Genomic DNA, 27638 nt, shown 5'->3' with positions numbered 1-27638 from the left:
AAGAGCGGACTGGGGGTCTACTCGGGTGTTAAAGAAAGAGCAAAAGAGTGAACAATGAGGCGACAAAAGATAAGAGCCCGATTGAACCAGTATTATTCAGGTTCTTTGCTTTGGACTCTAGCGCCAGACAATCCTGGTTCTTTCCAGAATAGGTAGCGAGGCCCGAGTGAATGTAGAAGACAAAGGTGGTTGCTGACAATGGGTATCGATTCTGAATCTGAAACACAACCTGATGGGTATTGAGGATCAAGCCTTCTATTCAAGGCATGAACAATGGTAATGTCTTCAGAAACGGCATGGACAATTGAAAACTGATCCAAAAATAATTATCCTCCTCGAGGTGCGGTTTATCCTTAGGTCGAACCATTTTCACAGCGCCGTCTGGGGAGTACGATGCATCATCATAGTGACCTGGAGCTCAGAACTGAGATTAGCCTTGCTTTGGTATCTTATTGTTCCTAATCTTGTAACTCAGGCGTCAAGCTGGGTCTCAAGTCCTCATTGAGAAAACAAAGTGAGTAGATATCACCGCGAGATTGTCAACCAGCCTGAAACAACCGTCTCATTCGATCGCCTTGCTACATCTGACGACTGGCCGTCGTTCAACTATTTTTGCTTCAAGCGATATTTGAAAAGACCTCACTGGGCTCCAATCGATTCTCTCCCAACCCTCGGATCGCAAACGAGCTACTTAGTCCCAAATCAGGCGCTTACTCTTGTAAGGGCCCGCAGGAACTCGGTCTATGTCAAGAATCAGCGCCCTATACGCCAGCGACTTGACAAGATTAGGCGCCTGTGAAGTTTATATGGTTTCACCTCAAGTGATGCTAAGTTCTCCATTGAGATTTCCGGAAGATACTATATTGCAAGGCTGAGATCAGAACTAACGAGCGAAGTTAGGACATCCTTCCCTGCACAATCGATGACAATGAGCTCGGTAGAGTCGACGCAGGTTACATCTACGATACTAAGTTCCACACTGCACCTCGATCATTTGCATCTGCTGTGCTGCTCAAAACGAATAATAATCCGACCTAAACAGTAGCTCCGACCAATTAGCCACCTAGTCCAGCCGCCGAGATCCAAGCGCTTCTATTGCATTCAAGTCTCGAGCGCGATAAGTGCGACTGTCATGGTAACCCAAGATCATGCCTTGAGGTACAAATTGCAAATTTCGGCACAGGATGCGGAAGCAAGCGCACGATCTCTTGGCCGGTTCAGTTGGCATAGGAGTGTTGTATACAGCAATAGGTGATGCATGGCATGGTCTGTCTTAGAAGGGCTCGGTTCAATTTTATCTTGAAACATTAACCACCTGGCCCCTTTTGTAAGAATGTTGCTTCAAATCTGTGGTATTGCCATTTCTGTGTTGGTGTGTTGATATTGCATTGGACAAGTTGCTTACTCGGCACCTTGTGATATTTCACAGAAGACAATGGCTCTAATTGTTTGTTACTAACTTATGCCTGAGGCAATAGATGCAAAAAATGTCATATTATAAGTTGGATCAATCTGGTTCCCCTGGTGTCGTTGTATGGGCAAATTATGGAAAGGCTGGGATTCGGGGGCTCGGCGGAGTATAAAAGGAAAGCCATGGATACAGACAGAAACTTCACTTAACGGGCTAGAACTTTGCTCTCTTTTTACCTTGACTCCGTGCCAAGTTTGGAGCTCGACACACAAAATATTGCTCCTCTCCATTTCTGACTGCAAGGACAGCACAGAACACCTCAGCAGTCAAAATGACCCGCGGAAACCAGAGAGACAGAGACCGTGAGAAGGCTCTCAAGGCCAAAGCCAAGCAGGTCAGTTTGCGTCCCCGCAACCCTTCCACAGGTCTCGCGGCAACATGCCAATCTACAACTTCCCTTTCAATGTAGAACGCAGTCGCTAATTTATTTCTCATGCATATAGAAGGGTGGAAACACCTTGAGTGGCACCGAGTTCCAGCGCGCAAAGGAAAACAACGCCGCGATCATGCGCGCAAAACAGGCAGCGGGTAAGCGCGTCCAGGAGTTTACGCCTGCTACAATGGAGCTTGAATGTGCTAACTCATTTCGCCTTTGTCTACAGCTGACGCGAAAAGGGCAGCCGAAGCAGCAGCAGGAAAAAAGAAGTAACGGCTCCATTACGAAATTCGTCAGCAGCTTTTTCACCTGTAATTCCGATCTCAGTCGCGCTGCTTTCCCATCACTATCAACCCTTCGGCCGTCGTGCTCCGGTTCGGTGCATATATCACTTCCGCAACCTTATAGGGCCCTTAGACCTTGGCTACTTCTCCAAGTTTGGTTGCGCGGATTTTTGATATTTTGTGTCAGAGAAACGGAGGTTGCCTATAAATAAGCCTCTCGGATTGCCGTTATGTGGGGTTGATCTGGAGTATTTTGGAGTCGTTGGCGCGTTTACTAGAGCATTTTTACAATTAGCGAGGCGTTTCTTTCAGAATATGGCGTTCAGTTTACATTGTAAATTCAAGCGAAGCTGGATCATTCTACTAGGACATGAGGTCCACGACGACGGGACCGACTACTCGTCTGCTACAAGACATGACCAAGCTCTCAGATCGACCGTTACAGTTCCGCTGTTATGCTGCCAGTTCGCCGCTCGACCAACATGCCTTTGCCCTGGCCATCCATGTCTTCCACGATTCCTTCGACTCGATTTTGGCAGTTTGAGCCAGCGTATCCATTGCGACGAGACGAGTCTGTGTTGCCTCCTCCCGTCCACATAGCTGACACCGAACAGTTTCCACCACATCAAATCTCGTAGTAGCCAGGTGTATAAATGTCCAGAGGCTCTCGCCTTCCCAGCGGACGTGCACTCCAAACTTGACAGCCTTGTTGATGATAGCCAGAAGAGTTTCTCTGTGCGAAATAGTTCCCAGCAAATAGAGCAGAAACATCCAGCTAGATATATCCGCAGGATGAGCGAGGCACCAATCCAAAGTCTCTTCGGTGATAAGCAAAGCCAATCGGGCGGAGTTATCCGCCCTGTGCTCAATTTCGTTTAGTGTGTCAGTCAAGACCACATGAAGCCGGCGCATATAGCTGAAGGCATAGTAATTTTTGGGATGGAGCTCCCCTGCGCGGAGCACAACGGCTAGCTCGGCCTGGAATATTTCCTGGAACTTTGCCGCAATACCAAGCATACTTTGACCAGGGTCTTGTCGCGGCGAAACGGCAGTTCGCGGTAGCTGAAATGTCGAGCCTGGCTGCTGAAGTTTAGCTATATGGTTCAAGAGCCACAGACGGTGTTGCCATAGTGTTGGAGACTTGGTGTGCCGATGTAGAGGAGAACATAGATAGGTCGTCATGAGAGAACGTTCTGTTTCCAGGGCGTGGATCAGGCTCTCGCGACCAACTTCGTCCATACTATGAAGATCCTGCCCCTTGATCAAGGCGTCAAGTCGCCTTTTCCGCCAGTTGCATGCCGTGGTATGCTCACAGTCGAAAAGCAGGATGATCTCAGACGCAATCGATGCTTCGTCTTGTGTAATTGCATCTGGGCACTTCATTCCCGGAACGTTGAGGTCGGGCATAGAGCCCATATGCTTGAAGAAGATACATCTGGCGGTCACAAAGGCCTGTATCAGATATTTCTTGGTGATGCCTATCGAACACCCATCTCGAAGCAGTGGGCCAACCTGCGGCGGCAGAATCTCGATTTCAAGAATGCGACTGTCTCTGCTTCTGAAAATCTGAGCAAGTTGCTGGTACGCATTTTCTGTAGTAGACATTTGGTTGTCCTTGTTATCTGGACCACATTGGCAGTTCAAATCTCAGAACCTCCGTCTATACATTGTGTTGTATGGCATGGCAATAGAGTCAGGCTATTGATTGTTATCGTTTGTGTTTAGTGGTACCGCCAACAGGCGGAACGCACAGATCGAGGCCACCTTGACAACGTCATTTTGATCACGAGCTCTCCTCCATCAACCTCACAAATGCGGTCTTAATGTTGTGTTTATCTCCTACGGGTTCTGGATTTCTGACACGGCTTTAAGAAACTTGCGCAGCATAGTTTCTGCAAGTGGGATCGTAGCTCTTTAATCCTGGACTCGATACCTCTGCGAACTTCCGATAATTCTTACCCTTCTGACGACCATATTCCATACGCAACAAGATGCTATCGCTCATTCTGACGATATTCTTTGTCCACGTCGCCATTTATTTGGTGAATACAGTCGGCGCAACCACAATTGATACTCTGGTATGTTCCTGCTTGGTGCACCACTGGCATGGCACCGCTACCAGTTTGCCTACTGCCCCAGACAGAGTGATCAGCGATTCTAACTGACGTGTTCTGCAGCTATGGATTCTATACCTCAAGCTCCCTACATCGACGTCGAAGAATGCTCGCGAGCAGAGCCGACTGAAGCGCGAAGTCGTCCAGCTCAAGCGCGAGATGAACAACACAAGCTCCCAAGATGAGTTTGCCAAGTGGGCTAAGTTGAGGAGGAAGCATGACAAAGCTATGGATGAATACGAGACAATGAGTGCGTAGTAGCCTGCTCTTTTTACGCTGAAATATTATGTTCCTCACTTCACACTGTCGACGTCCGAGCCCAGCTGATTGATCGGTTTTGAAAACAGACAAGAAACTCACGGCACAGAAAACCTCGTTTGACTGGAGTGTCAAGATCGCTCGGTGGCTCAGCACCAACGGTCTCAAGATCTTTCTTCAGTTTTACTATTCCAAGACTCCTGTCTTTGCGCTTCCGGCAGGCTGGTTTCCTTCCTACGTTGAATGGGTGCTGTCATTCCCTCGAGCGCCTCGCGGATCGGTGAGCGTCCAAGTTTGGAATAGTGTCTGCGCGACAGCGATTGCCGTCATGGCAGAGATTGTTACCTCTATGTTGCTGCAGTTGAGAAGTCGGACCGCAAGCCCTGCCTCGACAGCAAAGGCCCAAAAGGCGCAGTGAATAGAATGAATGTTTGCCATGTTATATAATAATACGCATTACGGACAATGTAGACTTAAGACGCATGGAGTAACTTGATTGTTTCGTTCTATAATAAGCACAGAAGAGTGAAGATGTTCGTCAGATATGAAAACAATCGTTTATCGTCACAACCCCATGCCGTAGCAGGAGTATCAGGGCTTGACTCTATGATTGGTATATCATCATACGAACGCAGTGTGCATGGCAATGGAAGACAGAAAACATTAAAAAAAAAAAAAGAAAAGGAAAGGAAAAGGGAAAAAAACGAGTCCGGCCCCTTCGACAGGGCTTCTGTGACCATAGCACCAGCCACCGCTTTGCAATAAGCTACAGACTCAAAAGTAAAGAGCGATGAACTCCTCGCCTCAAGAATGAGCCCCATTGAGTTACCCGATCCTCCAAAGAGAGATCAGGGCAATCGCATGACTATCCAAACACGACGAAAGGCAACCCAATGAAACAACCCCTCTCCGACACCCCGCTATACCACCATTGTTTCCACCGCGAAGGGCGTCGGATATAGGCATGGGCGCCGGGAGGGAGTAGGGCAGTCAGCCGCTATCAAATTGCTTCTATGGCGGCGCGTTTCCGCATTGCCTGCCACGGATCCAGAGGATCGGGCAGGGTGTCCGGGGACTTTCTCCCAAAGCTAGGTTCCTCTGGTGGAGGAAGAAGAATACCGGGTAGATATTCTGTGTGTGAGCTTTGAATGCGATTCTTTGAGCGAGGAGTTGAGGAAGGAAGAAACAAAGTCGGTACGAAAAAAGTTTCGGTTTTTTAATGCTCGGTTGACCATCTAGTAGAATCTAGTCTGTTTGAGGACTAGTGTATCACGTGATATAGCTCGAAGTCCACCAATCATCGTTGTGTTTACGTTTAGTATCAGGTCCCAGAGCCGTCCATATCTCTAGAATGGCTATGCACTGCGCATCGATAGCAGAGATTACAATAGATATGTTGAGATATATACTTTAACACCATAGTCATGAGTAACAAAGTCTTATGAGATTCTACTCGGGGCTGAGTAGGCTACAGTGGTTACAGCAACTCTTGTCACAGACATATACATTCAACAATTTATGCCAAAAAAAAAAATAGCAGACCCTTTTGTGCTAACAGGATTCAGATAACATGAAAATGATAGTCCTACGCCTTCACCTTTTTAGCCTTCTTGTCCTTGGCCCCAACCTTTGTCGCTGGTGAAGCGGCAGCGCCATTTACTCCCTTTTTCGCTGACGCCTTTTCGCTATCCTGCTTGGGTGTCCCCTGCTTAGGAGTCGACTGGCTTCCCTTCTTCTCCTTCTTGGACTTCTTAGGAGTCTCGTCCACGGTAGTCTCCTCCTTGGGCTCCTGGGCCGAGGGTGCCTCGATAGCCTTCACGGGCTCATCGGCAGTCGCATCGGCAGCAGCTTCAATTGCCTTGATCTCTTCTTGAACAGGAACTTCGTCAACGCTCTTCAGCTGGGGAAGCTCATACTCATAGCCCAGAGCCTTCAGCTTCTCGGCCTTGGCAAGTCGTCTCTTCTGCTCCCGCTCAATGCGCTCTGACCATTGTTCCCTCGTCTTGCCCTTTTCCAGCCTCTTCTTCTCGATGCGGTTCCACGGAGTGCGTTTGAATCGTCTGTTGGCACCCTTCCAAACCTCCGGGTGCAACTGATCCGAGGGGACATATTTGCATTTCAGGATATGGCCATACATCAGGTAGTTGTCCATAGTCTCCGCGACAATCTTGGCGACAGTGTTCGAGGCGAACTCGATGAAAGCGTAGTGCTTTGAGCGACCGGTGATGCGGTTGCGGGAGAGACGCAGGCGAGTAATTTCGCCGAATTGAGAGAAGTAGGCGCGCATCTGATGTTCGTAGAAACCATGGGGAATACGTCTGTGGAAAAGAGATTGTAAGACTCTGTCACGGTGGGACAGCAAAGAGAAAAAGACTGCGGAACTTACCCAACATAAACCGTTCCGGGCGCTTGGGGCTCATCGTGCTTCTTTTGCTTCTTCAAGATCTTGCGCTTCGCCTTCTTGGAGTCGGGGATCTTGGGAACCGGCTGGTCAGGGTCAAACCCTTCGTCTCCAGACTCGTCCTCATCGCCGCTGCTCTCGAAACCCTTGATCAAAGCGGCTGTCTGATCGTCTAGTACATCATCTTCCTCATCTTCGGAGCTTTCTTCAGAGACCACAGGGACCTGCTCGTTATCCTCATCGTCCGACTCTTCGAGTACAGGCTCAGGCTTCTTCGCCTTGGGCTTCGCAGCAGCAGCACTTGTCTTGGCTTTTGTAGCGGGCGCAGGGGTGCCGTCTTCCTTCTTCGACTTCTTCTTACTAGGCTGCTTCTTCTCCTCGGTATCGGCCTTGGGTTCGGGCGCCACAACTTCCGGCTCACTCTCGTCGTCGCTGAGGAAATCCGCCGCACGCTTGCGAGGCTTGACCTGCCTTGCCGCCTCGCCATTGAGCTTCAATTTGGAAGCGGCCTTTTGCTCTGCAGCAGGAGCATCTTTCTTGTTCTTCTTCAGAATAGACTTGGGGGTTTCTTTGGGGGCTTCGCTAGGCTTGGCCTCGACCTTCTTGGTCTTCTTTGCGGGCGAGTCGGCGGCTACTGTGGTGGCAGCTGTATGGTGTTAGAAAACAAGGCAATAGCAAAAAATTCAAAATCCAGAATGGACCTACCCTTGCGCTTCTTATCCTTCTTATCGGGAGCCATATTTCTGGTTATTATGTGTTGTATGCAATGTTGAAGAACCGCAATCAGACCCTACCAAAAAAGGTGCGGGAAACTTTTTTTTGGTCTCCCATTTTTTCTCCAACGGGTGGACCGCCAAGCGGTGAGTTTGGTTTGGTCTCCGCAGGCACCACCAGCGGGCTTCATCGACAACAGGAACCACTAACTGATCATCTACGGAAATACAACTGCTCATAAAATGGGGAAAGCCAAGAATGTGAATAGGCCTCTGACACAAGAAGAAATATGGGACGATTCTGCCCTGGTTCAAAGCTGGGATGAAGCAGTCGAAGAGTACAAGGTACGTTTTTTGTATATCTCACGTGACTTGTTTCTAACACCGTTCCAACAGTTGTATCACAGCATCCATGCCAAAGGAGAGAACGTCGAAGATGTTCTCAGAGAGGCAGAGGCTGCAGAGCGTTCCCGGTTGGATCAGAGCGGACAGCAGCCTGATGAAGCTGTCGATGCCATGGAAGATGATGATGCAGCGACGCCGGCAGCATCGGCAACAGCAGAACAAAGCTCATCAATGCAAGTACCAGATGTGAGTCGGGCCCTTGCCAGACTGAGCAAGCGAACTTGTCTTTCTGACTCTTTTCAGGCCGCAGAGGAGCACCCGACAGCGACTGATCACCAGTCCTCGGAGAGGAAACATCCAACCCAGCCTGCTCCTGTGGGAGCAGCTGCGATGCCACATGCTGCTTTAGCACAAGGTAACCTTCCCTGTATAGCGTTAGCGCCTGCGATAATTAACTTTGAACATTTTAGTCCAGGACGAAGGGTTGAAGAACCTGATGATGGCCTGGTATTTTGCCGGGTACTACACCGGTCTACATGAAGGGCAACAACGAACGAGCCAGAATAACAGCTCATAAGTTGAATTTGGTGCTCGAAAGTGATGACACTTTGAAATATGAAACTGCAGTTAGTATGGACGGTGAAAGGCTCACAAGAAAGACTACGCCCCAGAGCAGAACTGGTTCCACAAGAAGTACGCAGAATGGTGTGGTAGGGGATAAATATATCTGCACATGTGAGTCTGCATTTTTGAAACAACAGGGTCGAACTGGCCGACAGCCTGAGCGGGGATAGAGACAAGAAGGCGTTTTTGATCTTTAGCTTATCGTCCTGGCACTGTCCATCCGCCAGCATCATCTTCATTATTGTACATACAACTTGCCATGAACGTCACAACAGATTCTGGTTAGGTGCTAGAGTGTTCAAGTCCAAGGCAAACGCAGCCGGAAAACTGAAACCCTTAATCATCTTGGAACAATGCGTGCTATCGGTGAAGTCCATCCGAACACGGAAGTTTACAGCCTGTTCCATCGTCATAACATGCCGTAGACCCGTGATATTTTCGAAAATTAGTGTGTCAAAAGGGATTCCATTTTCATTTGAGATTCTAATTAATATACTAGTCAAAGGACCAATCTTCCTTCCACCGCACCGCAAAACACCCAACACAATCCCGTTCCAAGGTAGGAAAGCAAGAAAGAGCTGCACTCAAAGTTCCGATAAATAATCCCCTCCCCCGAACTTGGAGAACTACAGTCAACATTTTCAACTGACCCCGGGCGAGCTACACGCCTTCACTTTGTCTTCGACACACGTAATCTACCGAGTTGGCAGAAGGCTTCCCAGACCCTTACCACCTCCCAACACACCTCCAATAATTGGAATGTGAGAGAGCATGTTTTCCGAGCTGGAGGTCTTCTTCGGACCAGCGGCAGCAGAGCTGCTGGCAGCCGCGGGGGTCTGCACCGTGGTGCGAGTGCCCGAGGGGATGGGCTGTGGCATGGCGGGTTCCTCCTTCATATTGACTCCATGAGCAGCCGAGGCCTTTTCAGGGGTGGGCTTGGGCTTGGGCTTCTCGTTATCCGCATCTTCAAAGGCCTGATTGAGTTAGTTTGTGAGTTTGTATTGAACTTGCGGAGAGAAAGGTTAGCGGCAGAAATACGCACCTTGAGAGCACTGAGAGCGGCCGAAATGGCATCAGAGGCGTCCAAATCGCCGTCGTCACGCTTGGCGGGCAAGGCGGAGACCATGAGGGCCAGGAAGAAGCAGAGAGCAAGGAAGGACAAGCTGAAGCGAGCCATTTTGCACGAGGCAGAGAGATAGTATTACGATTATTGTGGATGTGATACTGAAAGGAAAGAATACACCAAAGGAGAGGACGCCGTCAAGCACAAAAAGAGAGTTATCTGGCTTGCAACTGCAGTGCTTCACACGAGACAGTCAAGGAGGAAAACTCAACAGTTGACCACCAGCGAGGTCGAGGCCATGCTTTATAGATAACATTCTCATCCTGGAAATGGAAGGGAGAGCGGAATGTCAACTCAGAGAACCTCCCCTCCCCTTATCGGATTGCGCGTCTCTTCGAGGATACTTAAGGAATGTCCCCAGCCTCGTTTACCGAGTTGTGAAAGTATATTCTCCTGACGGAGGTTTGCGTATGCAAGTTCCGCGGGTCAGCTACTTGCCTTGGAACCAAGCAAGGGAGGATTATCAAACTCGCACCTGCAGCTAAGACATTGACCCTTGAAGACTTCAAAGCCGGTTTACATTCTGACCCAAGGAGGCAAAGAAAGAATGTAGATCACCATCTGCCCTTGCAAGCGCCACCTTACGTAGCTGGCTTAATGAGGAGGGCCCGCTTCAGAGTCAAGATATTCGAGGCGAAAGCTTAACAATGTTTGAAACAGAGCTGCGCGCTAGACTTGATGAGGTACGATGGGTGGTAGAGCATCAGTGAGAAGAAAATTCGGTTCATTCATGGTCCGGAATTATGAAAGCTAAGGGACCAGACACATTCCACCAATGTTACTGCTAGTTGATACCTGTAAATGATCATGGACTCATGCACAAGAGTACTACTGGAATGTACCTCCCTTCTTTTGACACGTACCGCTCTATGTGATTGAGAGCGGACGCAACACGAGGGAGATCTTAAGCAACAAGATGTTGACTCATTCTCGGCACGATTTTGACCTCGAATATCATGGAAGCAATGACGGACGAGACTTCGAATATGCCTGATGATCGTGTGTAGGAAAGCGAGACAGTTGCGGCCTACGAGGAGTCAATACCATAGTGACCTGTAGGTTAGTTCGCGAGCGAGCATTGAGCATTGATCGACGGAGGGTGTTCATGAGATGATCATCTTCATCCCATTTGAACATCCATTCCGTAGACAACCGATTGCGATCGAAGCAGAAAAAAAGTAGCAACCACCCGCCCTAGAAGATATCGGAATTGACTCCCTTCAAGGGATGTATGCTCAAAAGCGAACCCAACCACCTCGTGCATGTATGGCAGGTGTTGGGATTAGAACGAGCACGCGATAATCGCTCTTGGTCTCGAATCTAAAATTTGCAGACGGAACGGATAAGCTTTGATGGACAAAACAATCCATCAACAAGGGTATGTTGGAGACCTGGCAAAGAAAAAAAGAAGAGAAGAAGGGGGGTGGAGAAAAAAAGATGCAAAATATATTCCGTGGTGGAAATCTCGGATTAGGTAAGCAGGCTTGTGCGGTCAAACCTCCAACCGGCCCGAAGAAGATACGAAGTACGGAGGACCTAGTTGTTGCATAACAATTGTATCTACGTTTCATAAAGTATTCAAAATTATATATTGCCGTCCTTGGAACCTCATTAAATGGCAAACGCCATGTTTAGTTTTTTTGACCAAAGAGTCCTCTGACTTAGAAGCGAGCGAGCACCCTCTCCTGAGTGTCACCCAGGGCCCACTCGTCGGTGTGCTTCTTGCTGAGGACCGACTTGACTTGCTCGGCTGTGAAGCCCTTTGCCTCGACGGCTGGATTGTACCCAAGTCCAGTAATCTTGCTGACGACGTCTGAAGGAACTGCGGCGGCAACCTTACCGTCCGCACGCTTGTATACAGTCACGACGACGGCACCACCCAAGCCAAGGTTGTGCTGCAGTGCCGCATCTGTTCCCTGGATCAATCGGTTGTTGGCCCAGCCACGCAGGTGCCAGACCAGCTCAGCACACTGCGCAAGGCCGGTAGCACCCAGGGGATGACCCTTAGAGATGAGACCGCCCGAGGGATTGATGACCATCTTGCCTCCATAGGTGATATCACCATTGCGAACCATCTCATGCGCCTTGCCAGGCTCACAGAGTTCGAGTGCGTCGATCGTGATCATCTCATTGGCAGAGAAGCAGTCGTGCAATTCGCAGACCTTGATGTCCTTAACGTTGACGCCAGCCTCAGCAGCGGCCGCCCGACAGGCGTAGCGGGTCATCCCAAAGCCCATCAGGTCGATCGAGCTTTTGTTGTAGAGAGTGGGTGTGTCCGTTGCAAGTTGCTGACCTGCGATCAGGATCGCCTGTTCTTTGAGATGGGGGCGAGCGTCCAGGAATGCCTGGGAGACGATCACAGCAGCAGCACCTCCGTCCGAGGTTGGACAGCACTGCAGCTTGGTGAGTGGCTCGTGAATCATAGGCGCCTTGAGAATCTGCTCGAGCGTGTATTCATCCTGGAACTGCGAGTAGGGGTTGCGCTTGGAGTGTTCATGGTTGATACGAGCGATTTCCGCGAAGTCTTCGTTCTTGGCTCCATACCTGGAGGAAGTCAGTACGGCAGGGTAAATGATAGAGCATATAGTATGGTTCCAACATACTTCTCCATGTACTCCCGACCAGCATTGCCAAACATCTGTGCAGCACCGGGGGCGTTGGTGATTCCCCTCGTCTCAGCCATCATCATACCGAAGAGACCAGTCGGATTGGCCCGGTCGTTATAGACCGACTGCAAGCTTCCAGGGCTCATCTTCTCGAAACCAATGACAAGAACACAGTCCGCAGCACCGTGGGAGACCATGGTGCGAGCCATGGCCAGACCGGTTGAGCCGGTTGAGCAGTTGTTGTTGACATTGTAGATGGGGATGTTGGTCAGACCGAACTGGTAGAAGACACGCTGACCGCAAGTGCTATCACCATAGACGTAGCATGCAACGCCTTGGTCGACATCATCGTAATTGATATGAGCGTCCAGCATAGCCTTGACACCGGCCTCAAATCCGAGTTCATGGTAGTCGACCTTGCCACGAGGCTTGATAAACTTGGTCATGCCCACGCCTAGGACGTAGGCGGGCGCTGCTTGCTTCTTCCCCATGCTGATTAGGTGGGCCTCCGGGGGTAGGTAAATGCTGTGTCCTTGGAAGATACAAGATTGAAGGTATTGAGCATCAGAGCAGGGAAGGGTATGAATGTCATAGATATAACATTTGCGGTCTGCGAACGTGTGGAGAGCTGCGCGAATGCGGAGAAAAATTGTTGTTGTTTGAAAGCATCCCCATTGGATTGCGGGGGATAAGCTGCTGCCGCGACCGAGGTCCCGAGGATATCTGGTTGATCATGCGCCATGCATCCATCAGAGTGCATAAAGAGGATATGTATGGCACTGTGGTAGTCGTATGGTTCATATGATTGTCCCTGCATATCCGGATTTTTTCTTTTTGCTCTATGTCCATATCCGTGATCGGCTTGGGATAAAATAAGAATGAAGGCAGCCGATGCCGTACCGCACGTGAATGGAGATGAGCTCGGGGCGAATTAACACATTTCCGCACTGAGGACCTTCAAAGACATGAGTATTCTAAGCTCAAGGGTCTATCACAAAGACAGTTGCGGTCATAAGCAAAGGAAAGCTGTATTCTGTTAATGCTCAGCCCATTGGAAGGTGATGGGGGCTAGGAGCTATAAGTAGTGAAGACCTTACAGGAAGCCTAAGCAGCATGGAAGCAAACTTGTAGAGGCATGGAGGATATCCGAGCTCAAAAGAGAGCAGCAAGGAAGGAGAAATACATGGACAGTGGAAGTAGGTATGTGTGTTATGTTGGCATTTTCTAACCATGTGCTCTGTAGAGACAGTCATCCGCTTTAGCGAGCTAGGGGATGAATATATTTCAGATAGACTACTATTCCAAGCTCCGAATTCCCGACTTCATATGCACTACTCAATGGTATCTGCGCTGAATGGACTAGTCGATCATCATTGATCTTTGTCAGAAACAGATCTATAAGGGCAACTTCGCAAAAATTCCATGAACCATCAGACGATCTTCCCCACTGATCCAAGGGACGTCTTTAATAAGTCGAGACAATGCCATCATTGACATGTGTGCCTGTTCGATGATCCCACTTGTAGGTAACTAGGTAGCGTCACCCTTTGGGAAACTCTGCTCGTGCTCCAGTCTGATAAATACACTCATACGAGGTACAGCAGCTTTTTCGTCTTCTATAGAAGGGTCTGTACCAGGTTCATCAATGTATTCTCTGACAGTAGCAATGGCCTGATACTGTCCAGTGATCCATGCCTGAGGAATCAGAATGGCCCACCTACTTACAGTAGTCCGAGCACACCCTTTTCCAATATCGAGCCAATCAAAATGGCTGCTGGATAGGGCGGGGTAAACGCAACTAGCACGAGACTGGCCTGGTCCGCAGCAGCATCTCCCTTGCCACGACCGCCACATCGACTCTTGAATACAGTTCTGCATGATAACTGGTTAATCTGCGAGGCAATTGTGGACAATACTTACCTTAGGTAGCTAGTGGCTACTCCATAGAGAGTTAGTCCTTTAGATAGTCCTCCTAAGAGCTATGAAATGCTCAGCTGCAATTATGCCCGTAGCTCCAGCTTAACGGCTGGTATACTGTAGAACATCTTCTCAAGCAGGAGAAGGAACGAATTGATCTGCAAGCGACCCTGTACCCGGCCGCTATCCTCCAGACAGGCGCACTGGATGCTTCACGACGACGTCACTGAGCCAGAGCCCCTAAGCCGTTTCGAGTAGTCCGTGATCCACCACCATAGGGAGCGGCCCACATGCCTGCCCGAATCCTGAGGTTTAGCTGCTGTTCGGAGTTTGAACTAGGCTAGTCACTGGTGGGAGTAATCAACTCAGTTTACGACTGGACGGGTCGTTGTCTGGCTGTCTGTTTGCCCTTCTAGCGATCTCTCCTCTTCATACTCTGTCAAGTGGTGACCATTCTAACTGGTATTTCCACCGGAGAGGAGACATCAACTTCACACGAGGTAAGTGCTTGATTATGGATGGTCCGCCCCATGCGAGTTTCGAGATTTTTCTTTCTTGCCCGCTAAAGGGAGAGTTGTCGAAGAAGGCTTGCTGATTGAAGCTCTGTCACTGCCATGGTATAGTGCGATCGAATTGCCTCGTCCGTTGAATGCCGTAGACAGGCCAAGATCCGTGGATCACCATTGTCGCCAAAGCTCTGCTTGTTCGCCGTCCTCCATTGCCGGTCATCCTTTCCTCTGGCCCTCCTCAAAGACGGAAGAAAGATCATATACAAGGGCTGTTTCAGTCCGCTTCATGGACAATTGTGGGACGCTGAACGGTCTGCTCGCACCCTGAGAGACCGCTTTGCGTTCCATAGGGTTCCCCAGCCTACTGCTCACGATATTGAATGTTTGCGCGTCCCACCTGACTCCTGGCGACTAAGCAATTAATTGTAGCAGAACTCTTCTATCCTCTGCCCCAGATGGGCAACTTTCAGGGATGACTTTGGACAAACACACTGAACATGCACCGTTTGTGTCTTCACCTCCACAATCTTCCACTGCCAGAATGCCAGCGGACAACACCTGGACTATGGATGATGCCACACGCAACAAATTCTTGAAGAAATACAAAACCCAGGTGGCGTCGGCGACGTCGACAATCTGCGCGACTCTCTCTGTGGTAAGTTCGGATTATCGACTGTCGACCTGGCAGGGATGGATACTGATATGTCTGGTTCTCTAAAGACTCCTCTTGAGAATATCAAGACCCGTATGCAGACGTATGTTACTTTCCCCCGAAAAATTCACTGCAAGAAGGGAGAGGGCAGAATTGACCGGAGCAGGCACAACTTCCAAAATGTCTCCCAATGCGTTCGCTACCTTTGGCGTACGGAGGGGCCACGGGGCTACGTCGCTGGTAGGTTGACATCGCTCGAGTTCTACGCAACACAGGATCTAATATTCGAAATGCAGGAGCTCTGCCTCCTCTGGCAAGTGTCACCGCGGTCCGTGTCGTGAATTTTTCCACGTACAATGTCGCCAAACACCGCATCTCCGAGTTTGTCGAGAGAATTACCGGCGAGTCTCCTCTGGCAACCTACAACACGCCAGGCAGCAGTCCCACTGTGTCCACTCTTTTGACCTTTACTACCGCTGGCTTCATTGCAGGCCTCATCACCTCTCCGCTTGCATGTAAGTTTCACGATTGAGTTCAACCCGCTACAATGGCTGATTCGGTAGGTCCCTTTGAGCTGGCCAAGAATGTTGTGCAGACATCGGTCTTGGTCTCTCATCGTGCTCAGGCGTCTCCCGATGCGGTCCGGGACCCATCTCTGCGCCATCAACCACGTCTCGGCACCATCGAGGCGATCAGGCAGATTGTTGGTCGTTACGGGCTTCGCGGCTTGTACACGGGTTTCCATCTCCATGCGATGCGCGATACAATTGGATCCGGCCTGTATTTCAGCGTCTACGAAACCGTCAAGCAGGTCGCGGCAAGGGAACTCGGACCGGACAAGTCTCCTTTTGGAGGTCCCATGATTGCCGGTGCCATTTGCAGCACCGTGCCTTGGTTCTGCGTAAGGCAATTCTTTGTTCTAATGAAACGGTCAGTTGCTAACCTTTGCCAGACCTATCCACTTGATACCCGCAAGACCCGTGCCCAGAGCGTGCTGCTTGGCAAGGCCAAGGAGGTGGGCGAGGCATCAGCGGCTGTTTCCAAGTCGAGTATGTACAAAGGTCTATCGATCATTCTTATTCGTACGGGAGTCAACAATATGATTCTCCTGAGTATGTTCGAATACATCAAGATGCGGATCAACCAGCTGGAGGGCTAGCGGAAATTGCATTGTTGATTTTATTTTTTTTACAAACAACGAAGCTGGTCTTTGGGGCACTGGGATATGCATTATATTTCTTGCGAGGTTTGGGCTTGTGTTTCGAGTACATAAATACATGAGCTAGAAGCTCGTAGCAAATACCAGGATGAATGAATCAATGGTATCAAAAAATAGAACCTCTTAAGTATTAAAGGACGGATGTGTATTGCCTCAGGCAGAAGGACGTCATCCCGTTGCCAGGCCAGGCAGGGCGGGGTTGGGCGTCTTCTTGTCAACAAAAAGTTCCCAACGGCGGCCTCTTTGCCTGCGATGCTTCCCATGCCTCAACTGCCACAATGACGTCGTACGTGCTGCTGAAACCTTTTCAGTGATGCGTTTTTACTGATGTGTTCCTTAGCAATATCCTTCAGGTTCCATTTCGGCACTCCCACGCCGTCTCCTTGTCCGATGCGATCACTCAATACATCTCGTCCAAATATGACCAGCGACCGGATATGTTCGCAGATGATCTCTTGATCATCGACCGTTTGCGAAATGAGGCGATCAATGTCCAGGAGCCTCATGTCAGTGGAATCAGTCGACTGGTCACGTATGCGGCGCAACTGAAATGGCTGGGTGGGAAGTTTCCGGTCGATGTGAGTGTACTGGAACAAGATATCTGCGTGTACGGCATGCTGACTGAGGGTGACAGGTGGGGGTGGAATTTCCATGGTATCCTGCATTTGGATTCAATACGACAAGACCTAGTAGGTGATTACAGTGGTATACCAAGGACAAGCAAGCACTGACAGCTCCGTCAAGTTTCACAGAATAACCTTCGCTTTGAATTGGTCAACATCCTTTTCAATCTGGCGGCGCTATACTCCCAGCTAGCCTTTTCGGTTAACCGGACGACTTCCGACGGACTCAAGCAGGCATGCAATTACTTTTGCCAGTCTGCCGGGGTTCTCCTGCACCTACGAGCCGATATCCTGCCCGACCTGCGAACGTCCCCGCCCGAGGATATGGACGAAATGACCCTGCAGAGTCTGGAGCAACTTCTTCTGGCCCAGGCACAGGAGTGCTTCTGGCAAAAGGCCGTCAAGGACGGTCTGAAGGATGCATCGATCGCCCGGCTGGCGGCCAAGGTTTCTGACTTTTACGCCGAGGCCGGCGACTACGCGGTCAAGTCCAACGCGATCAGCCCTGAGTGGATCCACCACATGACGGCCAAGCACCATCACTTTGCAGCCGCGGCGCAATACCGGCAGTCGCTGGACTGCCTGGAGAAGCGGAAGTACGGCGAGGAAGTGGCGCGCCTGCGGGATAGCGAGGCGTGCGTCAACGAGGCGCTCAAGGAGTCTCGCTGGATAAACCGGGCCGTGCTGGGGGATCTCAATGGGCTGAAGAGCCGTGTGTCGGAGGACCTTAAGCGGGCGACCAAGGACAATGATATCATCTATCTCAACCCTGTGCCTCCAAAGTCGGAGCTCAAGATCATCGACCGGGCGTGTATGGTTGCGGCCAAGGCGCCATCTCAGGTGACGGACGCGATATCCATGCTGGGGGAGAACGGGCCCTTGGGGCAGCCGCTGTTTGCCAAACTGGTGCCATATGCAGTTCACATTGCGGCCAGTATCTACTCGGACCGCCGCGACCGCCTGGTCAACGAGAAAATTATTGGGGAATTGGAGACCATGACGGACAAACTACGGGAGTACGTTCTTGGCAACTCTTCAATGGCTGGCAACTTTTTAAGTGGAATAAGGCTGACTTTTATTTAGCTTGCTATCATCGCTGAACTTGCCAGGATCTTTGCAGGCGCTTGAGAAGCCCCTTGGACTGCCTCCCACGCTGGTAGCTCACGCCGAGGAGATGCGACAGCAGGACGGGTTGCACCGGCTGCGGAGGTCGCTTGAAGATATAGCCAAGGTCAAGGCCAACGACAAGGCGGTCTACAATGAAGGCGTTGAGCTGCTGGCGGCCGAACAGGCGGAGGATGATGCTTCACGGCGGAAATACGGGACCGATCGATGGACCCGGCAGACGTCCGAGGCGGCGGCGCCGAAACTGTACACCACGTCAAGCGAGATCCGCGGGTACTTTACGTCGGCGCAAAGCAGCGACAATCTCGTGGAGCAGAAGCTACGGGACTCGGAGGCGGTCTTTCGGATACTCACAGGCACCAATCGCGACCTGGAGATGTACGTTCCCAGCAGCCGGCGCGCTGCAATCCCGCCGGAGGTGGAGCGCGAGTTGATCCGGCTGCGGGGATGCCTGAGCGAAGTGAGTCGGTTGGAGAGCCGAAGGAAGCGGCGAGCGCAGGCGTTGAAGGAGAAGGCTCGGGGGGATGATATCACGCAGGCGCTTCTGAAGGAGACTGCGCGGTTGGAGCGGGAGTTTCCCATGCAGCCGATCCAAGCAAGCCAATTTGAGGATCTGTTCGAGGAGCAGCTTCATCTGTACGACACGGACGTGGAGATGGTTGCGCAGGAGCAGCATGATCAAGATCAGATTGCGGCGCAGGTGCGCGAAGCCAACCGGGCGTTCACGCGGGCGCACAAGGGGGATGCGTCGACCAAGGAGCGGGAGAAGGCGCTGCAGGAGCTGGAGAACGGGTACCTGAAGTATAAGGAGATCATCTCGAACATTGAAGTGGGACGGAAGTTCTACAACGATCTGGCCAAGATTGTGGCGAGGTTCCGGGATGACTGCAAGGCGTTTGTGCACCAGCGCCGCATGGAGGCGAGTCAACTAGAAAGGTATTTCTCCTTGTCACTTGTTTGAGGTGTGATACTGATCGATTTAAGTGATATTGCCAGTGCTGCAGCGATGGCTTCACTGAATATCTCGCAACCTCACCTCCGACAGCAGCCACAGCCACCGCAGCCAGCACAACTACCGTCACCCCCAGCACCCGTTCAGCCGCCGGTTCAGATGCAACCGTCACGTCCACCGGAAGAACCGCTGACGGCGCCGCAACCGACTCGAGCACCGGTGGCACCGCCCGCGGTTCCGACGCCTGGCATGTGGTCGCCAGAGATGGGGATCCGGTTCGGGGGAGGGAACAGCCGAGGGCAGCCGGGGCAATGGGATCCCAGCGACGGAATCAGATTCGGTTGACGCATTGTATGCATAGGCAGATGGATCTTAGATGTATATACAAGGGGATGAGATACCACTCGTATATAAAGACGTTTTTTTTAAGTCACCCGACGCATCACGGCAGCGGCCTCGGCAGCCAATTCCCTAGTCTTGATGTCCAGATCTTCGGCCAGACTGAGAAACTGGAACCGATCGATCCACATCTGCCAGCGGCTCTTGGAGACCGTGGCCGCGGCGGGCCCGGCAGCACCAGACCCGCGCGGCGAAGGGGACAGCGATAATCCCACGGGGGATTCCTCGGTTGCGCGCCTCCTTTCCCACAATTCCTCACCCATGATCAACGCCCAGATGGCCGCACAGGAGACAAACACCGCCATCTTCTTCCGTTTCCCCGTCCCGGGGGGCACACCAACACCAGTAGTACCCTGCTGATAGTGATGATAGTGGTGGTGCTCACCCCTCTCCAGCGCGACCCTCAAGGTATGAATCCCTACATCTTCTAACCGCACGATGCGCTCTTTGGTGATGAATGCTAGGAAGGCGTGGAGGTTTTCCCATTCTTCTTTTTCGGTTGGTGTTGAGGTTGAGGAGGATTCGTCCTCGTCCTCGTCCTCGTAGTCGGATAGAATATCGGCGATGGCGGCTTTTAGTCCCAGTTGCGATTGCGATTGCGATTGATCTGCGTCTGAGTCTGAGTCTGAGTCTGAGAAAGGGTTTGTGAGGGGGAGAGACCGCAGGGAGTCGATGAGGGATTGTTGCTCGTGGGAGGGGAGATCGGGTTTCGGTGTGGAGGTGCGCGGGGTGTGTTTTGCGGTGGTGAGGATGGAGGGCCAGGATGGTTGATTTTCCGATTTAGATTGCATTGTGGGGGTTTACTGTAGACATTCGTTTCATGTTGTCTTTTTTACTCGTCTTGTCTTTCTTGTCTTTCTGGTCTCGGTTGATGTAGTGTAGGGTGGTGTGGTAGTCGATGACGTAGCTCCATATCTTATCAATCTGGGGTAATGTATGTAGGTATTACTCTGACTGGCTGGTGCTTGATAAATCGATTGATTATTGGGGTATCATAACATTATGCATCATATGTACACCATTCGTATTCACAAATACCAGCGAGGTGCTGTGCCACTAGGCAGGTAGCTACGGTTATTCCTTCTCGCCGACCTCGACATCCACGCCCCCCAGGAAGAAATCCAATTCACTGGGCCCCCCCGCGGAATTCTGCTCGTTCTCCGCCAACTGCTCCAGTAGACTCAGGAAGGGATCCTTCTCGATCGAGCCCGCCTCGCTGCTGCCTCCGCCGGCGCCGCCGGCCGTATGCGACGAACTGGCCTGGGACTGCGCGCCGGGCGTCCTGATCGTTTGGCCGGTGTGGTTTTGATGGTTGTTGTTGTTGCTGCTGTCGAATGGGAAGGTGGCGTACTGCGGGTGCGAGGGCGGAGTGGGCGCCACGTGCAGGGACTCGGCCAGAAAGGCGGGCGGCGAGAAGCCGAACATGGCTGATGCGGGTGGTGGGGAGAAGCTGTGATTGTGATTGTGATTGTGATGGTGATGGTTGTTGTTGTGGGGATGGTGATTGGGATGGGGGTGGTGGTGGTGGTGGTGATGCTGGCCGTTGCTGGCCTCCGAGTGGGTCAGGTCGGCGTTGCCGAGCGTGAACGTCGATTGTAGTTGCGGCGAGGGGTGGGGATGCTGCGAGGGGTGAAAGGTGAGCGACGGGGACGAGACGCCGGGCGGCTTGGTCGCGGTGCTGGTGGTGCTGTGCGAGTCGCGGCGCGGCGACGGGCTGTGGTTGGATGGGAGGGTGACGGGCGCGCGGGGCGGTTGGTTATGGTACATGGGATATGCGCTCAGGGGTCGGTAGTACGGATCCAACTGGGGGCTACAGTGGGTCAGATCACACATTCCTGTGGCAGAGCAAAGGACAGGCAAACCTACGTATCATCCAGATCGACCAAGCGCACGTGTGACCCGTCGGCCGTCAGACCGGGATACCGATCCAGAAAGTCTTCCAGGTGAAAGACAGGCGAAAAACGCATCGGACTGGTGGCCAGCGTGCGGACCAGCTCGGCGTGGCAGGTGTAGATGGTCTGCAGCATCTCGCGCTGATGCTGGACGCCGGCCCAGTAGGACCCCAGCCAGGTCAGCTGGTGCATCTCCCGAGTCAGAAACTCGGCACTGGACGAGAACACCTCGCCCTCGCGGCCCTTGTAGTGCACGCCGTGCACGTGGACCGTCCCCGCCGTGCAGACGCAGTACCCGATAAAGGCGGGCCATTCGATCAGGGGGGAATTGCGGGCCAGCTCGACGAGCTCGGCGATGGCGTTGGAGTGTGAAAAGCACAGGTTGGTGGCCTCGATCTGCCAGGACTGGTGCTGGCCGGTGCCGCGCAGCTCGACCAGGTCAATCGGCAGGAACGGGCGATAGATCAGACAGTGGACCAGATGATAGATGAGCTTGCTCAGCAGCAGGATGGAGCTCTCGGGATGGCCGAACAGGGCTTCCACGGAAGCAAAAACGTCCTGGGTGCCCGTGGCCCAGATGTCCAGTTCCTGACGGATTTTGGACAGGTTGGACAGCGAGTGCCAGGGAAAGTGCGAGTCGCCCTTGACGCCGCCGGCGGCCAGGTAGCGGTTGGTGATCCCCAGGATGCGGGTGATGTCGATGAGGAGGGCGGTGGCCCCGGGTTTGCGGCGCGGGTCGCTCGAGTACTGGATGTTGGGGCCGACGGTGTTGAAGAGCTCCCCCTCGACGTTGAGTCCGGCCGCATGCGGGGACCAAGCGGGGAGCCGCAGGACGATGGAGTGGTCGGCAATGAGCCCGGGCCGTTTCGAGCCGCAGGTCAGGAAGCGGTCCATGATGTAGACGGCCCAGAAGAGCCGGCGTCGCATTTCGCGGTCCGCAGCGGACAGGCTCTTCGGGGGCTCGCGGTAGAGGTCCAGAGCAATGGCCATGGAGGCACAGTTGGCTGTACAGTCAATCAATATCCCGTCTTTTCAGGAGGCGATGGTTGGCATACTGAACGTCATATAGGCCTTTTTGCCCAGACCATGGGCAAAGTATGTCTGCGAGAGTAGAAGCAGGGCCTGCAGCCCATCCATGGTCGGTTGATCGAGATCCACCATGCGTCGGGCCTGCAGGGCATAATCCAGGGCCATTCGAAGGGACTGCTGGGGGGTATTGGGCGAGCTTGTATATCTGCAATGGTCAGGGACTCAAAACTAGACGCACGGACAGGAAAAAAAACAAACCGCAGGGTAATGGCGTAGATGGCCATCGACAAAGCGGCAGGCAATTGCCCCATCTGATGACTCTGACGGGTTACCGACTCGTCCAGGATGAAGTAGGGTTTGCCGTGGATGCGGGTAAAGTACGCATCCAACAGGGAATCTGGCAGGGCAAAGTGATGCACGGGAGGCGACGGCTGCGAGGGGAAGGAGAATGGTCGGGGGAAAGGCTCGGATGGGGGGATGTTGGTAGTGGATGTGCTGGAGGTGGATGCGCGGGCTAGGGCGTGCATCGAAGCCGACGGATCAGGAGGTTCCTTGTCCGGCTCGCTGGGGGAGGTGGGCGAGATGGGCTTTTTGTTTTCATCCTGCAGACGTTTCTCGAGACCGTCGACACGCTTGAGCAGGGCTTCGAGGACGTCTGTTTTGGGGCCGCGTTTTTTGGGGACGGCATCTATGCCAGTTAGCAAGGGCTCTCAAAACACATGACGGGGAACCGGTGGTATGAGGGGAGATACCGTAGATGCATGGGCATTGGAAGACCTTGCATGCTTCACAGCTGGGCCGCATACGATTGCATTTAATCTGCCAATTAGAATTGGATCTTGTAGTCAGGGGAAGGTATTTACCTTTCGCTTTCGACAGGATTTGCAGTTCATGGACTCGCGCGGTTCGGCAGTGACTCGGCGGGGAGTGAGCCGGTCGATGCTGACGGCGGGGCGAGTAATAGCGGAGGACATGATGAATTGATGATAGATAGAATAGAGACTCAAAAAGATTGGTCAAGACATTGGGGAAGACCGAGACAGAGAAAGAGAAAGAGAGAAAGAAAGCGGAGGAAGAGGGAAGAGGGCGAAGAGGAAGAGAAGAAAGAGGAAAAGGATGAGGATCAGTTAAATTAAGGTAGGTGGCCGACTCAAGACGCAAGATCAGTATCAGGATCAGGAAGGGATCAGTCCAAGACCTCAAGACTTTCGGTAGTTTAAAAAGCGAAAGCGAAAAATACACGCCAGGCTTGGAGATCTTAGACAAGTGTGCAGTAGTGGTTCTAGATCGCAGCAGCAGGAAGAGGGAAGAAATACGAAGCATGAGGAGAGAATCCCCAAGGGTGGGGAATCTGGAGATGGAGATGAAGGACGGAGGATTGTCTAGTGTCGGACCAGAGACGATTCACGGTTAGATCCATGATTCAGCCAGAAACCAGCTAAAGTAGTGCAGAACCAACTTAACCAGAGCGTCCATTTAGCGTTCGCCTGGAGATGATAATATCTAATATCACTCTGTGCCACCGGAGCGTGGGGAGTCAACAGTCGACAGAGTAGTATCCATCTACAGAGACACAGCCCAAAGCAGGCAGACCACAGAATCCGGGGAAGTCGATCATTTCTTCATCGGCTCTTCAGTTTCGCCTCGCTTCCACAGAATAGATTAACCTCTCTCTCTCGCTCCATCACGGTCCGAACTGCCGTCCTGTAGCCCACTGGCCTTTTACTCCATTCGAGACGGACCTCCTGGACCTAGTCCCTAAGCAGTACGCAGTAGTTAGTTAGACAACGACACGAGGTCAGCATCTGCAGGCCATCATCCCCTGGCACGATTCTTCAGCCATTGACCCGATAAAACCAGGTCCATCAATGTCTCACACTCTCCACATCACTGTCACACAAGTCTCTTTTCTCTTTGCAGAAGCGCCTCCGATCGTCAAGGCATCATACAGAATAGTCATAGCTTGTTCGACTAGCTCTACTTCCGGGTACTCCGTTCTCTGCATGTGAATATAGGTACGGAGTACCATCTCGACTCGTCTACCAGTCAGGGAGTGGGAGACACTGGAGGTGCCTGAACGCTGTAGCCAAAAATACCGGCCACTCTCCGAAATACCGGCGGTTACACATACACATACCGGGGTTCCCCACATTATTTACTCCAGCCAAGACAGACAAGCCATCGCAACTATGGTACGTAGATTGATAGTAGATAGATGTGACTCGTATGATTCAATATGAAGAATTGTAATGCATCTAATAAATCCTTCCCGAAGCCATCCGCACAAAATCAAACGGCACGTTCTGTCCCACCAGCAGCCGCATCGTTTCCACCGTCGTCCACGCCGTCACCTCATCAATCCCGTACGCCGTCCAGCCTGCACTCACCGCCACGCCCACCGGATCCCCCTTGCGCTCCCCCGAACTCGCCGTCAGATCCAGGTACACTTTGCCTCGCGTCGACCGCGGCGACGTGCGCCCGTTGCTCCGGTAGTGCCGTAGTAGCGGCTGCACTAGGAGCGACTTCTCGGGCGGCAGCGCCGAGACCATCACAAACGGCTGCTCCACCAGCTTCACCGACTGGATCGAGGTGAATGGTTCCAGTCCCGCCGCCAGCGGACCCGTCGCCCGGAACCCCACCGTGTAAATCGATCCCACCGCGAGACTGCGGAGCGCATAGATCGCCGCCGACGCATCGCTCTCGGAGCCTGCCAGGATGATCGCTGCTCGGCCGCGGTAGGCAGATGGCACGTAATCGCGTGTCAGCGTCGCCCGGATTCCTTTCCAGGTTGCGTTCTCCCCAATCAGCCGTCTCGTCGTTGGTCCGGGTTGCGACTGCGGTCCCGATCCCGGCTGCGATTGCGACTGCGGCTGCGGTTGCGGTTCCCCAACGACAATCGTATCGACCAGCCCAATCGCCCGCGCGGCCTCGCTGACCGCAGGGATGTACGGCGTCGCCGCCGAGAGGGGCGGGTTGACCGAGGCGCCGCCGAAGCTGGGCTGCATGATCACCCCTTCGATCGTCCCCTTGGGGCCGCGGTCGATGGACGTCAGCGTGTGCGGCAGGCTCAGCTCATTAAAACACTTCTCCATGAACATGGACTGCGGCGTGGCCCGGAACGAACCGATCACATACAGATCGCGCTTCGGCAGCGCGCCCATGATGTGCATCGCCTCGTTGATCTCCGCCGCGGTCAGCTGGCCCGGCGCGGCAATCATCGGCAGCAGCGGGTGCGTGATGGGCGAGAACACGGTGTTGAGCGCGCGCGACAGCTGGCCCATCTGGCCCATGTTGACTGCCGACAACAGCGGGGCCGACGGCGACCCGCGCGCCTTGATCGTCGATCGGAAGTACTCCAGCTCGTAGTTGGCCTCGATCGTGTGGACCATGGCGATCATCTTGACAATGTCCGCGTACCGCGCGCTCTCCTCGAAGATGCGCGCCGCCTCGGGCGACGTCCACTTCCACGCGCCCGAGAAATCATGAAATGCCGACATGATCACGCTGTTGCCCTTTTGCTCCGCCAGCCGCCGCCGGATCTCCTCGGGCAGCCACAGCTCCACGTCGATGTACTCGCACCCCCACTGGATCGCCCGCCGCAGGTACCGGTAGAACAGCATCGGGTCGTCCATGGGGAACTTGCCGTTCTCCTTGGTGCAGCGCGTCGTGAAGATGATCGGCAGCTCCGTGTGCTGCCGCAGCAGCATCACCTGCTGGCCCACGTACCGCAGGCTCGGCACGGGGCTGGTGACCCCCTGCGGCGACGGCTCGACCAGCAGATCCACCCGGATCTCCACCGCGTCCGACCCGACGGACAGGATGTCCAGGTTCGGCAGCGCCGCATGCACATCGGGGAACGTCGTCGAGATGAAGTTGGTGCGCGTTTTTGTCTTGAGATCCTCGTGCGGCCGCGTCTGGCCCAGGATCAACGACAGAAAGCGCGTGAGATCGCGCCGCAGAAACGGGCTGTGCGAGTACAGAAACTCATAGTCACAGCGGTCGGTGAGCGCCTCGTCCGGCGACGAGCCGTCGTCCACGCAGTGCGTGTTGATCACGATCAAAGTAGCCGGGTCGCACTCGTCGAGACTGTGCGCCAGCTCGGCGGCCAGAATCCCCACCACCACGGCATTACTGCCCTTCACTAGGGCGGACAGCGACGTTTCCGTGGTCCATGGTTTGCCCAGAACCTCGGCGACCACCTGTACAATGGTGTCCTGCCCGGACCCATACACTACCACCACCGTCCTCGGAGGATCTGCGGGGGCAGACTGAGGAGCGACGACGGCTGAATGGGCCGAGACAGGCGTAGACAGTGGGGAATGAGCACCATTGACGGGAGAGGGGGTGCTGGTGCTGGTGTTGTTGTTGGTGTTGGTAACAGAAGGAGTGGTATCAGCAAGAATGGTCATCGCCATGGGCTGATGTATGGCAGTCTGCATCATCTCATTGCATGGGCAGCCAGACTGCTCAGTTCATAGTTGGGCCCAATGAATAAACGACAGCAGTTGGAGTCTCAGACAGACAAAAGAGATGGAGGTATCATTCATAAAAATAAAACAAATATGTTGACCAACAGTGACTGTAGCGCACTGTGAGGTTATTCTGCTGGTAATGGGCAGTCTGGGGTAAAACCCACACAGGAGGGAGTTTAGCCTTTAATGTTTGGATCACTGTCGATGTGGGTAGGGTAGGTTATTATCCGGAAGAAAAGAGGGCGAACGGGTATCAGATATATCAAATAGTCGAGCAAGATAAAAGGAGGAATGATAGAGGGACAGTCTAGGACAGAAGGGAGAATAAGGACAGCATAGGATCCGATCAGGGTCAAAGTCAGGGTATCATCCACCAGTGCCAGGAAGCTGGAAACCGACCGTAGTCTAGGTCTGGTTGTATCGGACTGACTGGACTGTAAGCAGATTTAGCCCCCTGATAGAAGCAATAGAAGCAAGAAAACGAGCAAGATCCCGAGGAAGAAGACGGAGATTGTCAGCGACTCAACAATGAAT

The 27638-nt window shown here is 52.7% G+C and overlaps 12 protein-coding genes across 12 annotated transcripts; 5 read left to right on the top strand and 7 right to left on the bottom strand.

Annotated features, from left to right (window-relative positions):
* Nucleotides 1–1742: 1742 nt before the first annotated feature.
* Aud_007722 (4F5 domain protein) lies at nucleotides 1743–2120 on the top strand (the record flags this gene model as incomplete). Its single annotated transcript, XM_043292610.1, has 3 exons — nucleotides 1743–1805; nucleotides 1915–1999; nucleotides 2074–2120. The coding sequence occupies 3 exons, from the start codon at nucleotides 1743–1745 to the stop codon at nucleotides 2118–2120; spliced, it is 195 nt and encodes a 64-aa protein (XP_043148545.1).
* A 464-nt stretch (nucleotides 2121–2584) lies between these two features.
* Nucleotides 2585–3736, bottom strand: Aud_007721 (uncharacterized protein; the record flags this gene model as incomplete). The annotated part of the gene is made up of 1 exon (XM_043292609.1): nucleotides 2585–3736. One exon carries the CDS (start codon nucleotides 3734–3736, stop codon nucleotides 2585–2587), a length of 1152 nt encoding a protein of 383 aa, XP_043148544.1.
* Nucleotides 3737–4122: 386 nt separating this feature from the next.
* Aud_007720 (guided entry of tail-anchored proteins factor 1) lies at nucleotides 4123–4921 on the top strand (the record flags this gene model as incomplete). Its single annotated transcript, XM_043292608.1, has 3 exons — nucleotides 4123–4209; nucleotides 4309–4495; nucleotides 4593–4921. The coding sequence occupies 3 exons, from the start codon at nucleotides 4123–4125 to the stop codon at nucleotides 4919–4921; spliced, it is 603 nt and encodes a 200-aa protein (XP_043148543.1).
* Nucleotides 4922–6088: 1167 nt separating this feature from the next.
* Nucleotides 6089–7643, bottom strand: Aud_007719 (uncharacterized protein; the record flags this gene model as incomplete). The annotated part of the gene is made up of 3 exons (XM_043292607.1): nucleotides 6089–6821; nucleotides 6890–7550; nucleotides 7610–7643. 3 exons carry the CDS (start codon nucleotides 7641–7643, stop codon nucleotides 6089–6091), a joined length of 1428 nt encoding a protein of 475 aa, XP_043148542.1.
* A 217-nt stretch (nucleotides 7644–7860) lies between these two features.
* On the top strand, nucleotides 7861–8539 carry Aud_007718 (uncharacterized protein; the record flags this gene model as incomplete). Its single annotated transcript, XM_043292606.1, has 4 exons — nucleotides 7861–7962; nucleotides 8014–8208; nucleotides 8266–8377; nucleotides 8433–8539. The coding sequence occupies 4 exons, from the start codon at nucleotides 7861–7863 to the stop codon at nucleotides 8537–8539; spliced, it is 516 nt and encodes a 171-aa protein (XP_043148541.1).
* Nucleotides 8540–9281: 742 nt separating this feature from the next.
* Aud_007717 (uncharacterized protein) lies at nucleotides 9282–9763 on the bottom strand (the record flags this gene model as incomplete). The annotated part of the gene is made up of 2 exons (XM_043292605.1): nucleotides 9282–9560; nucleotides 9629–9763. The coding sequence occupies 2 exons, from the start codon at nucleotides 9761–9763 to the stop codon at nucleotides 9282–9284; spliced, it is 414 nt and encodes a 137-aa protein (XP_043148540.1).
* A 1607-nt stretch (nucleotides 9764–11370) lies between these two features.
* Aud_007716 (putative sterol carrier protein) lies at nucleotides 11371–12806 on the bottom strand (the record flags this gene model as incomplete). The annotated part of the gene is made up of 2 exons (XM_043292604.1): nucleotides 11371–12253; nucleotides 12313–12806. The coding sequence occupies 2 exons, from the start codon at nucleotides 12804–12806 to the stop codon at nucleotides 11371–11373; spliced, it is 1377 nt and encodes a 458-aa protein (XP_043148539.1).
* A 2407-nt stretch (nucleotides 12807–15213) lies between these two features.
* Aud_007715 (putative mitochondrial carrier protein) lies at nucleotides 15214–16552 on the top strand (the record flags this gene model as incomplete). The annotated part of the gene is made up of 6 exons (XM_043292603.1): nucleotides 15214–15396; nucleotides 15462–15496; nucleotides 15560–15633; nucleotides 15690–15908; nucleotides 15957–16294; nucleotides 16346–16552. 6 exons carry the CDS (start codon nucleotides 15214–15216, stop codon nucleotides 16550–16552), a joined length of 1056 nt encoding a protein of 351 aa, XP_043148538.1.
* Nucleotides 16553–16890: 338 nt separating this feature from the next.
* Nucleotides 16891–19657, top strand: Aud_007714 (putative pH signal transduction protein PalA; the record flags this gene model as incomplete). The annotated part of the gene is made up of 6 exons (XM_043292602.1): nucleotides 16891–16898; nucleotides 16953–17190; nucleotides 17247–17301; nucleotides 17357–18251; nucleotides 18319–19296; nucleotides 19345–19657. 6 exons carry the CDS (start codon nucleotides 16891–16893, stop codon nucleotides 19655–19657), a joined length of 2487 nt encoding a protein of 828 aa, XP_043148537.1.
* An 80-nt stretch (nucleotides 19658–19737) lies between these two features.
* On the bottom strand, nucleotides 19738–20502 carry Aud_007713 (DUF3632 domain-containing protein; the record flags this gene model as incomplete). The annotated part of the gene is made up of 1 exon (XM_043292601.1): nucleotides 19738–20502. One exon carries the CDS (start codon nucleotides 20500–20502, stop codon nucleotides 19738–19740), a length of 765 nt encoding a protein of 254 aa, XP_043148536.1.
* Nucleotides 20503–20785: 283 nt separating this feature from the next.
* Aud_007712 (transcription factor domain-containing protein) lies at nucleotides 20786–23606 on the bottom strand (the record flags this gene model as incomplete). Its single annotated transcript, XM_043292600.1, has 6 exons — nucleotides 20786–21521; nucleotides 21578–22607; nucleotides 22659–22837; nucleotides 22891–23320; nucleotides 23385–23451; nucleotides 23496–23606. 6 exons carry the CDS (start codon nucleotides 23604–23606, stop codon nucleotides 20786–20788), a joined length of 2553 nt encoding a protein of 850 aa, XP_043148535.1.
* Nucleotides 23607–24887: 1281 nt separating this feature from the next.
* Aud_007711 (type I 3-dehydroquinate dehydratase) lies at nucleotides 24888–27074 on the bottom strand (the record flags this gene model as incomplete). The annotated part of the gene is made up of 1 exon (XM_043292599.1): nucleotides 24888–27074. One exon carries the CDS (start codon nucleotides 27072–27074, stop codon nucleotides 24888–24890), a length of 2187 nt encoding a protein of 728 aa, XP_043148534.1.
* Nucleotides 27075–27638: the final 564 nt, after the last annotated feature.

The sequence above is a fragment of the Aspergillus udagawae genome (genome assembly GCF_001078395.1).
Source record: "Aspergillus udagawae IFM 46973 DNA, scaffold_5, whole genome shotgun sequence".
NCBI lineage: Eukaryota > Fungi > Ascomycota > Eurotiomycetes > Eurotiales > Aspergillaceae > Aspergillus > Aspergillus udagawae.
The sequence above is the reverse complement of the archived record's forward strand: the minus strand, read 5'-3'. Positions and strand labels throughout refer to the sequence as shown.